This window comes from Nycticebus coucang, unplaced genomic scaffold (assembly GCF_027406575.1).
Source record: "Nycticebus coucang isolate mNycCou1 unplaced genomic scaffold, mNycCou1.pri scaffold_43, whole genome shotgun sequence".
In the NCBI taxonomy this organism is placed as follows: domain Eukaryota; kingdom Metazoa; phylum Chordata; class Mammalia; order Primates; family Lorisidae; genus Nycticebus; species Nycticebus coucang.
Genome location: NW_026515577.1, coordinates 2,896,867 through 2,910,724, shown reverse-complemented (window position 1 = coordinate 2,910,724; position 13,858 = coordinate 2,896,867). Strand labels below are relative to the sequence as shown.

Below are 13,858 nucleotides of genomic sequence, written 5' to 3'. Positions count from 1 at the left end.
AATTAAAATTCTCAATTGATTAATACTACTCTTAGTTTCCTAACCCTGATCCGATTGATCTTGTAGCTTTTCTACTAATTTATATCATCCACAGAAATCTATAGCCTACAAGAGAAAACCCCATCTGCTTAGCCAGCCACTCTGTTCCACTATTAAGCTCCAAATGAGTCTTTCCAGAAATGTCTCTGTTTTCTGTGGCATATCCTTATCCTTGAACCAAAGGAAGCCAACTTTATATCACAAAAAAATGCCCTTTCTCCTTTTATATAGAATATTAATAATTCTTTAAGGCCAGCTCAATTTTTACATTAGAATAAAAAAAAAGATAGCGAAGCATTCACTGTGCCCCATTACATGCAGCTAAACAAATCAAGGCTGTGTAGATTCTGATACCAGCTTTCAATTTTTCCTTCCTAGGGGACTGGTAATAACCTTTCATCAGTGTGGCTAAGAGATTACTGCAGAGAGACCTGTCGATCTTCTCCTGTGGATCTCACACTGTGAGCCCCATTTGTACTGGGATATCTCCTAGATTCACTGCCTTTATTGATAAATTATTAGTTTTTCACCTAGGTACTTGAATGAGGTTCAGCCCAAACATATTAAACGTTATTTTTCTTTTACCTTCCACATTTTCTTTCCCTTTCTCACCATTTTCTTTTTCACACATATTCTAGGATTTCATTTTAACTTCCTAATATGCATTTTTCCTTATTCTTTCATTTCATATAATTATACACAGACACACACAAACACACACATAGATTTCAAGTTTTTGTTTGGATTGAAAAATAACAGTACTTTCTCTATGCTCTGCTCATCTTGTTTTTCCTAACTTAACAGCTCCTGGACAGCCCTCCTTATCAGCTGATGGAGATTTACCTCATTTTTAAATAAATTCATAATCTTTCGCAGCAAAAATACACCATAATTACTTCACCATTTCTCTATTAACAAACATTCATTTCTCTTTAATAGTTTTGCTACCAAAATGGAGCACCAGTGAACTTCTTGGTACAAAGTAGTGATTTTTCTTCTATGTGAATGGAAACATTACTATGTGTCTTTTTCTTTTATTTTCACATTTTAAAGCAAAATTTATTGAAACAAAATATGATCCTGAAGATTCCATCAGGCAGCACGTAAGGGATGGCTATGAAGTTCTTTCATCCAATGAGAGAACACAGGGTGTCCATAAAGTTCATTTTCAAAGTGGTCCCTCTGATTATTTATCCATTTACTCCATAGCTGCTCTCACTGCCCACACGGCTTGAGAAGCCTCTTGGAGAGTTGCCTAGGGAACCTATGGGTTTCATCTGAAAGTCATCATGACAAGTCTTCTTGCTTGAATCAGTCCAAAGTCATCTGGATACAAATTTGGTAAACATGTTGGGCAACAAACAATAAAAAACCCTCCCAAGCAACAAAACCAAAAAATAGGCAGTGCTGTTTTAGATGGAAAATGAGACATTAAAACTCTAAGAACCTATTAAGTGCTAGAGGCAGCATTCATTGCTTTCACCCATATGGTGTCAACAATGACTCTAGTTTACAGGGTTGGTGAGAGTTACCTAAAGTAATGCTATTTGTTAAATGGTAGAGTCAGTACCTACACATGAGTTTGGTTGGGCTCGACAGTGCACATGGAACTTAGTAAGGTGGATTATCTCTACCTTCGAGGGCAGTATGACCCGTGACAAGAGATTGGAATAGGATGTTACGTGGGTAACATTAATCCTTTCTTCTCATTTCTACGCAAGTATACTGATGTACTTTCCAGACTAAACATGATTTTGATTGATTAAAGCAGACACAGTTGAATAACAAACTTATATAATAAGGTTTTACTGTATTATTGACAATCATGAGTGACCTCAATATGGAGGAATGAGTATGTCTCTGCATTTGTCAGAAAAACCTTTAGTGGTGGCTTACACTGAAAATGCAGCCATGACTTGAATCTTCTATGACAGAATTTTTTTGGTCTGAATTCATGGTCAATTTCCACATATCATTTGGTTTCACTTCATGACAATGTAAATAGAATCTTAAGGACAACTTTCAATGAATTTTTCCGATTATTTTTGGTAGACTCTTTAGAACTTAATTGCTGTTAAATAATCTGCTTACTGTACACATTGTGCTATTTGTGTTTGGTTGTAGCATATTTTGCATGTGAAGAATAGGAACTTAAGGAATGATTGTTGAAAATTACTGTGAAGTTGTAAAATCAATGGCCACATATTTATCGTTATTCTTGTTATAGAATATCAATAATCTATAAAACTATTGTCTGTAATCCTGTCATTGTTCCTCATAAATTTAAACTAAATTTGAAATTTAAAAAGATAATAAAAATAGCCAGGCATTGTGGCGGGCGCCTGTAGTCCCAGCTACTTGGGAGGCTGAAGCAAGAGAATAGCTTAATCCCAAGAGTTTGAGGTTGCTGTCAGCTGTCCATGACATTCTACCAATAGCAACAAAGTGAAACTGTCTTCAAAAAAAAAAAAAAAGAACCACCCGAAGTCATGGTAGAGTCAGCAACCAAACAAGAAACAGGTATACCAAGTGTATATTGGATGTTGGCTAGCTTTTAGGAATATGGACATGAAGAAGATCATATTCCCTTCTTTAGGGGACACAGTCTGAGTAGACAGACAAACAGATTACAGTGTAGTATGTGTCTTTTTAATTTGACCACAAGTTCACATTTCTTTCTAAAAGTTTTGTGATGGTCATTTCTTTGAGCAGTGCATGAAAATCCTCTATTACATGTGGGATATTAAACATTATTACCACACTTTTGAACATATACCTGTCTGTTGGGGAAAGAAGGCTATCTATGATTAGGATATCTTTGCGATTCCTCACACCCTTGGGTGGTTCATCATATTTCCATGTATTTACTGCGATTTTCATTTGCTCTGTCAATTGTCTATTCTTATTCTCTGGCCCATTTTCCTACCTTGATGTCAGCTCTTGGTATTAATTTTGAAATCTTTCCGTGTCTAATATATAATAGTCCTTTTATTATCTGCATTATTCTTATCGTTGTTATCCCTTATATTATTATTTATTATCTCTCAAATTGTCTTCTAAGGTTTTTATTGTTTTATAGTTGCATCTTTAATCAACTGGTATTGGGTGTGACAGTGATCCAATGTATTTTCTTTTAATGGATCGTCAATTGTAAAACACATTTACTAAATTAGACCATGCTTTTCAAATGAATTAAAATCTCTCCTTAGTGATCCATTCATTCCAGAATATACTGTGATCTATTTCTGAGCTGTGTGTGCTTCTCTGCGATGGCTTTAAAATTTTGCATTCCTGTAAAATCTCCTCTCTCACTAGCTGGAAGTTCTGTCTTCTTTTTGGGGTCCCATGGCATTTTAATTTTACTTCTCTTCAGGCAATGACCTAATCCTATCTCAAATTATAGGTTCATATATGTATAAGATATATTTATATATAAAAATATCACTTTCACTATATAATCCTTGAAGAGAAAATTCACATTTAATTTATCTTTATATTCTCCATAGTTTCTTGAACAATTAGGAAATTTATGACTTAGTCAATGAATCAATGACTACAGAAATGATTCATTAAATGAATATACTACTGATTGAACAAAAATTTTGAAAACCGTAATAATTTTATACAATTTTAGAAACCTGAAGTGAAGGGGTTTCTGGATGATATGTGGCTTTGTATTATTTTTGTTTTACTTCCAAAGTTTTTGCCATAGTGAATGAAATTAAACAATAAATTATATTTATATAATCTCTTAGAGTTTTATTCATTGGTACATAAATCCAGACTACCCTTTTATGTTGATTGTTCTATATGAACATTTAGTCAGCAGTTACGTCTAATTTTGTTTTATTTAGAACATCTTTCTGCTTATTAAAATCGTGAATGATTTAAATGAGGTCGTAGGTTTGTAAGAACTAGGAAACTCTGATAATATTAATCCAAACCAGAGAAAAGCACATAAAAGACAATTCATTAATATTTTATCCTTAATCACAGCTATTGAGATGCATATTTTTGCGTAATGCAATAAAACAGGGGACGCACACAGCAACTAAAATGTCTAGCTCATTAACAAGTTGGTATCATACAAACAATGACATTCAAGTCAGCATAAATACAGCGATTAGCAGATGTTTACCTAAAGCTATCTCAAGTCATGAAGCTTTAACTCAGGGGCTGTAACAGTTTGAAAAGGACCTGTTTGTGCCTCTGGTAAAATAAAACATGAGCTGCTGCTGCGGCATTTCTGGCTATTTTGTGAAGTGCAGTGTGCAATGTTGAAAGCTGACTCAGGCTGGCCCTTCTTGCTGAACTGTTTTCTCTCTTCATACTCAGCGTATGTATGTGTTTGGTAAGTACTTACATACATAAGTACTTACATACCTTCTCCAATGACCATGCAATGCCAAAGAATTCTGGATGCAGTTCTTGTGTCAAAAAAAGCAATCTGATTTGCTGGTTCCACCAGCGAGTTCAGAGCCCTCCGGGGCGACCCATCATTTTCTCTTCAGTTGAAGAGAGAAAGAGCTGTCTCCTTGGAAGCTGGCAAGCTTCCCAAAGTAGGAGGAAATGTTGGTCAAAAAATCTGCACTTAGTGGACATGACAGATGGACGGGGAGTAGACGGTGAGGTGTCAGAGAGCCAGGGTCAACAATCCAGTGTGAATGAAAAGTACAGTTGAATTGGGGCAGAAGATGAGAGACTCTAGTGAGACAGGTAGATGTGGCTCAGTATGTGGGACATTAAATATCATTATTTAGTTAAGCTCTTTCTGAGTATTTTTTAATTAAGTAGATCATAATATTTCTGAAATCACGGTCCTTCCACTAGTATTTTAATAAACTTCTCACTTTTTTTTTTTGAGCTGGAGTCTCACTGTGTCACCTGGATAGAGAGCCATGGCATGTTCATAGCTCACAGTAACCTCAGACCCTTGGGCTTGAGCAATCCTCTTGACTCAGCCTCCACAGAAGCTGGGACTATAGGCTTGAGCCACCATGCCCAGCGAGTTTCTCTGTTTTTTTTTTTTAATAGAGATGGGGTCTCACTCTTGCTCAGGCTGGTCCTGAACTCTGTGAGCTCAGGCAGTCCACCCTGAGTGTTAGGATTACAGGCGTGAGCCACTACGTCTGGCAGATTTCTTTTTTTAATGACCTGAGTTTCTCCCAGGAATATTTTCTAGCCTTGTACCTCCAAAAATTAGCAAAATAAGAAAGCAAGGCTTTGGTCACCCTCGTGTACATTAGGGACACGCTCTTTGTCCTTGTTACTTGCCTTCTCTGACTTAAGCTTCTCAGTTGAGATAGATAATGTAGACTTTTACCAGGAACAAATCAGCAAATAAGGACAAACTAAAACACTGAGCCAAGGATCTTCGTTTAATTAAAGTCTTCAGTTAAATTCTGGGAAGCATTCAACAAAGATATCTAGTTCTCAGAGTTAAAGGCAAAGAAACAATTCAAGAAAGCAGTTGAAGGGTTAGAGGAGGTTGCAGGGGCAAGAATCTTATATCCTGCTAGTAATTTTAGCACTGTTTGGTAATATTAAAACATTATTCCAATTCAGTCTGATTATTTCATTTATTTCCTTCAGGGAAGGATAAGCCAAAGATGGCTTGAGCTGAGAGGACAGAGGCAGAGAAGTGACTCTCTTGACAAGAAAGAGATAACAAATAACCAAAGTGCCTTGTTAAAAATAAGGTCAAGAGAATCAGATTCTCTCATAATCAAACATACTCGGTCTAACTTGCCTTCTCTGATAAAACACTTTTTTTATTTTTTAATAAAAGGAATAGCTGTTTACTATAACACTGAGTTGCTAAAATGGGATCCACCATAAAAGTGATGAACCAAACAAATCCTCATACCTTTAAAGGTGCTAATAAATAAAAAATTGATAAAGAAGCATCCGAGTGATTAAAATCTAAATGAGGTGAAATATACCATAGCTATATGAAATATGCAAATGATGTGATCTTTGTCTTCATTTGCTATGTCTTAATGATGGGGGAAATAATGTACTTCCAATTGATACTAAAAAGAGACTGTTTTATTATGTTTACTACACAATGAGCCTGCCTAAGGCATTCTCCAATTATGTTATACATTATTTAGTGTTTTAAACCATTATGCTGAATAGTACCCAAGTGGCCTGAAAGTTAATATATCTCTTTAAGTGCTTAGCTCACTCCAAGAGAGTAACTTAGACATTCAAAGTGACTGCTTGTTCATTGCCTCTGATTCTGCCAAGATGAGGATCAAATTGAAAGTGGGGTTGGAGAAAGAAAATATAAAAGGAAGATGAAGGGAAAAAGTTACATTCATTAAAACAAAAATTTCAAACACTAATTTTCTAACACTTTAGGGTATTCATTTCAATAACTATTGTGAAATTCTCTAAGCATGAGGACTGTGTTCATTTCTCTCTATACACACAGACACACACACCCTTGACAGTTTGAGGCACCTGCTTTCCTGCCTCTCTGCACTGCGGACTTTCCCCTGACACAACTGCTAATAATGAAATGATTGGAGAAATGGACATGGCTTGGAGAGCTTACCTTCTTCTTTCTCTTCCCTCTATCTGTTAAATGTATTAGGTCAGAAAATTTGTCTATACTTCATATTTTGCCCAAAACAGAGATCATTAACTGCTGATTGTAATTTACCCTAGGCCAGATATCAGAGCTATAGAGAGGAGTAAGGCATAGACTTCTGTTCTGAAAGAGTGTACCGATCAGTTCCCGTAGAGCCCCTGTGAACCCGCCGTGTACCAGCAGTACATCCCCAACAGTTCAGAAGGCTTGTCATCACCCGTTAGGTGCCAGGTCTTGTGACAGGGACTGGACATAGTAAACAGGAGCGTCTCTAATTTGTAGTGATTATACTTTCTATAGGGGTAAAAGAAGGTATGTAGGGAGCAAAGAAACAAAACAGAAAAGGTTCCATCAGAGAGTAATAAGTACTGTGAATAAAATATTGTTACACCCAGAGAAGAAGCTGGAAAACATACGTTAAATTAGGCCATCAGAAAAGACTGCCCTACTACGGGCCCATTTATCCATCAGCCTTAACAATCAGTCATTCCAAGATCTGATCCAGGGACAAGGCATTCTAGGAGGAAACCCCAGAAAAGGCCAAGTTTCTCCTGCTGTAATTAGTTAGACTGCAGAAGGAAAACTGGGGCACAGAGCATAGAATATCGGAAGGACAGTGTTAGGGGATGAATTTGGAAAGAGAGGTAAAATACAGCATGTGTTGTGTGTAGGCTGAGATGAGGATTCTATGACGATAGCATATTTAGGGGCACTAAGTTTGTTCTATGAACTAAGGGCTGGACTGGAGGACAATGAGTCAGCTGCCCAAGAAGTGCTGAGGGTCAGCATATGCAGGAAACAGTAAGAAGCACATTATTATTAGAGTGGAAAATAAGAAGGAAATGGTTGACATGCGTTGGACTGTGCTAAGAATTTGGAGGCGTGGAAAACATCGGGACAGCAAATTGAGACCCTCATTTTAATGAGGGGAAACTTTAATGCATATGTAAATATGTATATATGTGTATATATGTACATGTGTATATAAATATTATATGTGTATAAAAATGAGATGTATTTCATGAATTGGTTCACATGATTATAGAGGCCAAGAAGTCCAAAGGTCTGCTTTCTGCAAGTTGGAGAACCAGGAAAGCTGGTGGTGTAATTCTGTCTGAATCTAAAGGCCAAGAACCAGGGGACTTGATGTCCAAGAGGAGCATAAGATGCACGTCCCAGCTCAGCCTTTCTTTTCTGTGGGCCATAATGGTTAAACGGTGCCTTCCAACGTTGGTAAGGGCCAATCTTCTTTACTGAGTGTACCGATTCAAATCCTCTTCTCTTCCAGAAACACCCCCATTATGTTCATCAGCTGTCTGGGTGTCTCTTAGCCTAGTCAAGTTGACACACGAAATTAACCATCACACAACATTAACATTTTGCTTGCTTTATGAAAAAGATAATTAAAGGATGTTTTATAATTTTTACAATTTGAGACTTGCTAAGATTATTTATTTCATTCCTGTGATTTAAACTTCTTCATTGTAAGTATATACAATGGCGTAATTTGAGTTGCTGTGGTTCCTTGTAGGCACTTATTTAAATATTTATCAATTTGACATTGCAGATTTCTTTTCACAGTGTTAATGCAGGAATGTAATTTATGACTTAAACATTTTTATAGGCCCTTTGAAAACTTAGGAGTCCTACAAAGCTAGGGTGAACGTGTATGTCTGAGAACAGGGGTCTCTTTCTAAGTAACTGAGGCAGATGAGTGGGAGCTGTCCCAGGAAGAAAGAGTATTCTTTAAGCATTCATCCAACAAATATTCATAGACTACTCTACTATGAGAAATACTGTTCCAGGTACCAGGGATGGTATCCAGCATCAAATACAAGGTTAAAACAACAACAAAAACATGCTTTTCTCTTTTGTACTTCACCTTCTAGTGAGAAGAGAGGCGATACATAAGGTATCGCCTTAAAACATAAAGTATGTTTGATAGTGATAGGTGCTAAGAAGAAAAATAAATCTTGAAAGGTAGCTAGAAAATTTGAATAAGGAGCAGCAAATTGAGTTAGGATAACCAGAAAAGGCTTTTGAGTAAAGACGTGATTAACATAAGAGACTGAGAGCTGGACTGGAGGCCAAAGAGTGAACATTGGTATATCAGTATCTGGAGGCAAAGTGTTCAAGGTGGAGAGAAAGAAAAATAAACAGGGAGATGAAATAATGTGGTTGAGAAAAAGCAACTTCCTGTCCAGGTGTGGTGAGATTGTCCACAGAGAGGGGAAGGAGCAGATGACGTGGAGCGGACCTGGAAGATCTCTGGCTTTTTTTTTTTTTTTTTCTAGTAATGTGGAAAAGGCGTTGAAAAGTTTTAAACAATAAAACTTTTGTTTAAAAGTTGACCTGAATTACTTCTTAATGGGATGGATTAGATGAGCCAAAGGTGTTTCTAGGGTGTAGATTCTTATTCGCTGAAAGAGGAGCTTCCATATTCTGAGAAGTGGAGGGCAGGAGGAACAACTTTGTGGTGGAAAGACAGTGGCTAGTTTTGCATATATGGGGTCTGAAATATCCATTAGATGTCTTGGTCATTAGATACACAAGTATGGAATGTAGAGGCGAGGTTAAGCCAAACAGAAGAATTTCATAATCCATGATATTCAGGATTGAATTCTTGTATTTTGGAATATTTGACAAATAAAAATGTATAGAAGGTATACAATGTGATGACATGATATGCATTCATATGGTGCACTGAGTACCACAGTCAAATTAATTAGCACATCCATCACCTCCCCTAATTATGATTTTTTCTGTGTGTTGCCTTTGTGTTCTAAGGTCACTTAAAATATGTTGTTTTAACAAATTTCAAGTAAAAAATACCGTATAATTAACTATAGGCCTAATGCTGAATGTTAGATACTCAGAACTTAATTCATCTGATAACTGAAAATTTATCCCTTTTGATCAAAATGTACTCTTTGTTAAGGTTTACTTGATTTATACTCTTAAATTTCTTCCACTTACATTTTTTTCTTCTGCCCCCTTGTGTTCTAACAGTTAATATTCAGCTCATCTTATTGCTATTGGCCTTGAGCATAATCATGTGTATAATATTTCTAAAAATCATCTGTGATGTTTCCTTCTTCCCTACAGTAAATAGCTGATTGATCCCAAGATGTCTCGCTGAGTCGTTTTAAGGTTTATGCAGTGAGTTTAAGCAGATGGTACAATTATTGGGGTAGAGTATGTGTGGTTTTATAAGAAAAAGCTTTTATGTTCAATCAATTTATCAATATGATTTAATGCATTTAAATTATGTTTACTTGAATTTTTTCTGAGTATGTTAAAGAGAAAACTGTTTAATATAGTAAGCTATGCACGGTGAGTGCTCATCAGGATTTATCATTCCCTAATCTCCTAGGTCAGCTAATAGGATTCCCATTCAGTCCTCAGGCTGTCATAACTTATGAAATTCAAGCGTATGTTTGAATATGGTCTTAGCCGAGGGAAGTCATGTAGCCAGTGAAGCAGAGAGAGAAAAGATTGCCATACTTGGAATCTGTACCATCAAAATGACAAAATGGGTCTATAATAAACAATAGGTTACTGGCTTCATATGAGTACAACATCAATTGCAGTGCACAACAGGCAAGGTAGTTATGAAGTGGGCCTTTTGAAAATATATAGCTCTGACTCTCCGCGCCGCCCGTGCCCAGCGCGCTCCTCCGCTGCGCGCGGCCACCGTTGACGTGCTGCGCTGCGGCCTGGCCTGCGAGCGCTGCAGGTGGATCCTGCCGCTGCTCCTGCTCAGCGCCATCGCCTTCGACATCCTCGCGCTGTCTGGCCGCGGCTGGCTGCAATCCAGCGACCACATCCAGACGTCCTCGCTGTGGTGGAGATGCTTCCATGAGGGCGGCGGCAGCGGGTCCTACGACAATGGCTGCCAGAGCCTGATGGACTTCGCATGGGGAAGAGCAGCCGCCGCCACGCTCTTCTGTGGCTTTATCATCCTGGTGATCTGCTTCATCTTGTCCTTCTTTGCCGTCTGTGGACCCCAGATGCTTGTCTTCCTGAGAGTGATCGGAGGCCTGCTGGCCCTGGCTGCTGTGTTCCAGATCATCTCACTGATAATTTACCCTGTGAAGTACACGCAGACCTTTAACCTTCACGCCAACCCGGCTGTCACCTACATCTATAACTGGGCCTACGGCTTTGGGTGGGCAGCCACCATTATCCTGATCGGTTGCTCCTTCTTCTTTTGCTGCCTCCCCAACTACCAAGACGACTTTCTGGGCAACGCCAAGCCCAGGTACTTCTACCCACCCGCCTAACATGGGAGCCGGAGCGGAAGAAAATCATCGCTGTCAAATGGTTTCCAGAGAACGAAACTGTTTCCTCCAGCCTACTTTGTATCTATGTTTTGGCAGTGTTCATAAAAGTAAATAGTCAGAAATGCTAAAATAATTTAGGAGTAAATATTAATTAGTGTTACATTTTCACATTCACATTTTATATATGTGTGGAGTTAAACGAGATATTTCTTTTCACTAACTACTCGTGCTATGCTGACATTTCTTTATATCTCTCCATAACATTTATTTTTTTTTTTTTTTGGTTTTTGGCCGGAGCTAGGTTTGAACCCGCCACCTCCGGCATATGGGACCGGCACCCTACTCCTTAAGCCACAGGTGCCGCCCTCTCCATAACATTTATATTGCACTTGTAAGAGAATACGAACACGAAACTTACCATTTGATAAGGGGAAAATGGGAAGTGTTCCAAGATTTAATAATCTGATCAAGTTTCTGTTCATTTCCACATAGAATGGACTGGGTGTAGTAGGGGTAAGAAGAAGACTGATGTAATTGGTAAAAAGTGTCAGTGACCAAACATTCTAAAAGAACTGCAAAAAAAGTGTGTGTGTTTAAGCCTTTCACTATTTAAAGAAGCAAAATAGTTTCCTAAATGCATATCAATTGGTGACAATTATAGTTAATATTCTGAATAATTATGTTTTTGCTAAGCTTCATGTTGTTCTGATATGTCATCTAGGAAAGTATTGTTTCATAGTCAAAGCCTGTGGCAATAGTAAGGCCTTTGTAATGGTGAAATGTTAAGATGAAATTTTCTCTTTCAAATTTCTTTATGGGGTTAAGGTGTGGGCAAATGCTGTTATTAATAGATCTGTACTGTTTTGTGTCTATATGTGCAGAACCAGCATTGACTTGATTGAAAGATGGACGGGGTGTAATACATCATGACTGATAGCTCTGATTAGATTGTATAGTAAAGCATTAGGGCAGCCATTCCTATCACTGAAGTATCATTAAAACCGTCTGAAGAAGTGGCTTGATTTGTTGAAATATCAGGTTTAACTGGGCCCTCATCATGTAGACACCACTTCTGATAGATGGCAGCTATAAGCAGAAACTACATGTAATTAAAAACCTGGTCTTCCAGTCCCAGCTACTTCGGAGACTGAAGCAAGAGAATTGCTTAAGCCCAAGAGTTGGAGGTTGCTGTGAGCTGTGATGCCACAGCACTCTACTGAGGGTGACATAGTGAGACTCTATCTCCAAAAAAAAAATGCCTGGTCTTCCTGGGTAAACAGATATAAAATGTCTTTTGTAAAACATGCAACAGGAGAATTCAGGGATGTGAGTTTCTCTGAGTGACATATATATGATTTGTGTATTTTTTTTAACATTTATACTTACATAATGAAAACTAACTCATTTTATATATCAAATTACTATTTTGTAAGTTGTGGAATACACAATTGAATTTTTCCTTATGCATTTTTCCCAATAAACCAGGTATACCAATAAAAAAAAAAAAAGAAAATATATAGCTCTTATGAGTCTCATTTCTAGGTCCTACTAAACAAAATATAGCAACAATATTTATCTATTTAGGACACACAATTACTTTATTTTTTTAAAAAGTGATATCATATAGGAAATATTAAAAAAACAATCTTTATAATAAATGAAACATAACATCTAAAAATATCTCTTTATAAATTTTAGGAAAAAGTAAATATAATTTCCTAGAATTCAAAATAATCTATGCTGGTGTTATTTATATATGCTGAGAACTGTATATAGAAATAATGTTAAAGATGAATTAACTGCCTTAAGCATGTGTTCTCGGTCCATTTGGTCAATATGGCAAATACTCTGGAAGAACGTGTGAGTAACTAACCCGTGTTCAGCATGTGTCATAACCAAGATACTGGCTCCTGGCTCCACACGATGATGCCCAAGACTCTGAAAGGTAAATAAGTAAAATCATGGCAATACAATCTCACCAATAAAACAATATGAACTGGGAAAAAGTAATTGCAGTTTTCTTTAACAGCTTCTTCCATGAAACATAAATTTAGTTGATATGATTAGTTTTATACTTTAATGTGGTATTGTGATTTATGAAAGAGCTTCCTAGACTTTTTTTTTTATTGTTGGTGATTCATTGAGGGTACAATAATCCAGGTTACACTGATTGCAATTGTTAGGTAAAGAGGGATGGAGGGAGGGGGGTGGGGCCTTGGTGTGTGTCACACTTTATGGGGGCAAGACATGAGAGCTTCCTAGACTTTTAACACTTGACTTCCATCTCCCTCCTTACTGAGGAAGAAAACCTTACAGATGCTCATCAACATCTATACATCATGACCTTCCAGCATTCAGACAGCATGGTATGATCCCACTGATGACTTCATGAGTTAGAAAAAAGAACAATGTATCACATAACTTCAGGTTAAAATGAGCATTTCTGATTTGGATTTTTTAGACCGTCCACAAAATAATAATATTCATATGGGGAAAGGGATCTTCAATACATAATTAGTTTCTAAATTGCTCTAAAGACCCTCATACTCACCTACTTACTGGGTAACATGATATTCATTTATTTAAAAGGACTGTGATGCATGTTATGATCTCATCTAAAATATATTTGCAGCAAGATAGTGGACAAGAGGGCTCATTCAGCGGAGTTGTCCTGGAATGACTGGGGAAAAAGAGAGACCCCAGCCATACATGGTGCAGGGAATTTACCCAGTCATAGCTCAGGAACACAGTGAGGAGGTGGTGAGCTGGATATAGCGTATGATCTGGAGCTGTGAAAATCTGATCGATTAGGCAAGTGTTTGCTATTGGCTGGGATTGCCTGGCCCCTGCAGTGGTCTGGGATGGGAAGAAGCCTTATTGAAGCTTTCAATTGTTGGAGGAAGTTGCACATTGAGTGGAAAGCTTGGAAGAGTGGGCGGAC

The 13,858-nt window shown here is 37.5% G+C and overlaps 1 protein-coding gene across 1 annotated transcript in view; it reads left to right on the top strand.

Annotated features, from left to right (window-relative positions):
• The window catches only part of LOC128579264 (p53 apoptosis effector related to PMP-22-like), a 49,439-nt gene extending 38,382 nt beyond the window's left edge, over positions 1 to 11,057 (top strand). Inside the window, exon 4 of the mRNA XM_053581435.1 lies at positions 10,274 to 11,057. Within this exon, the coding sequence (XP_053437410.1) occupies positions 10,274 to 10,917 (644 nt within the window). The 3' untranslated portion in view covers positions 10,918 to 11,057. The remainder of the gene's footprint in view (positions 1 to 10,273) is intronic.
• The last annotated feature ends 2,801 nt before the right edge of the window (positions 11,058 to 13,858 follow it).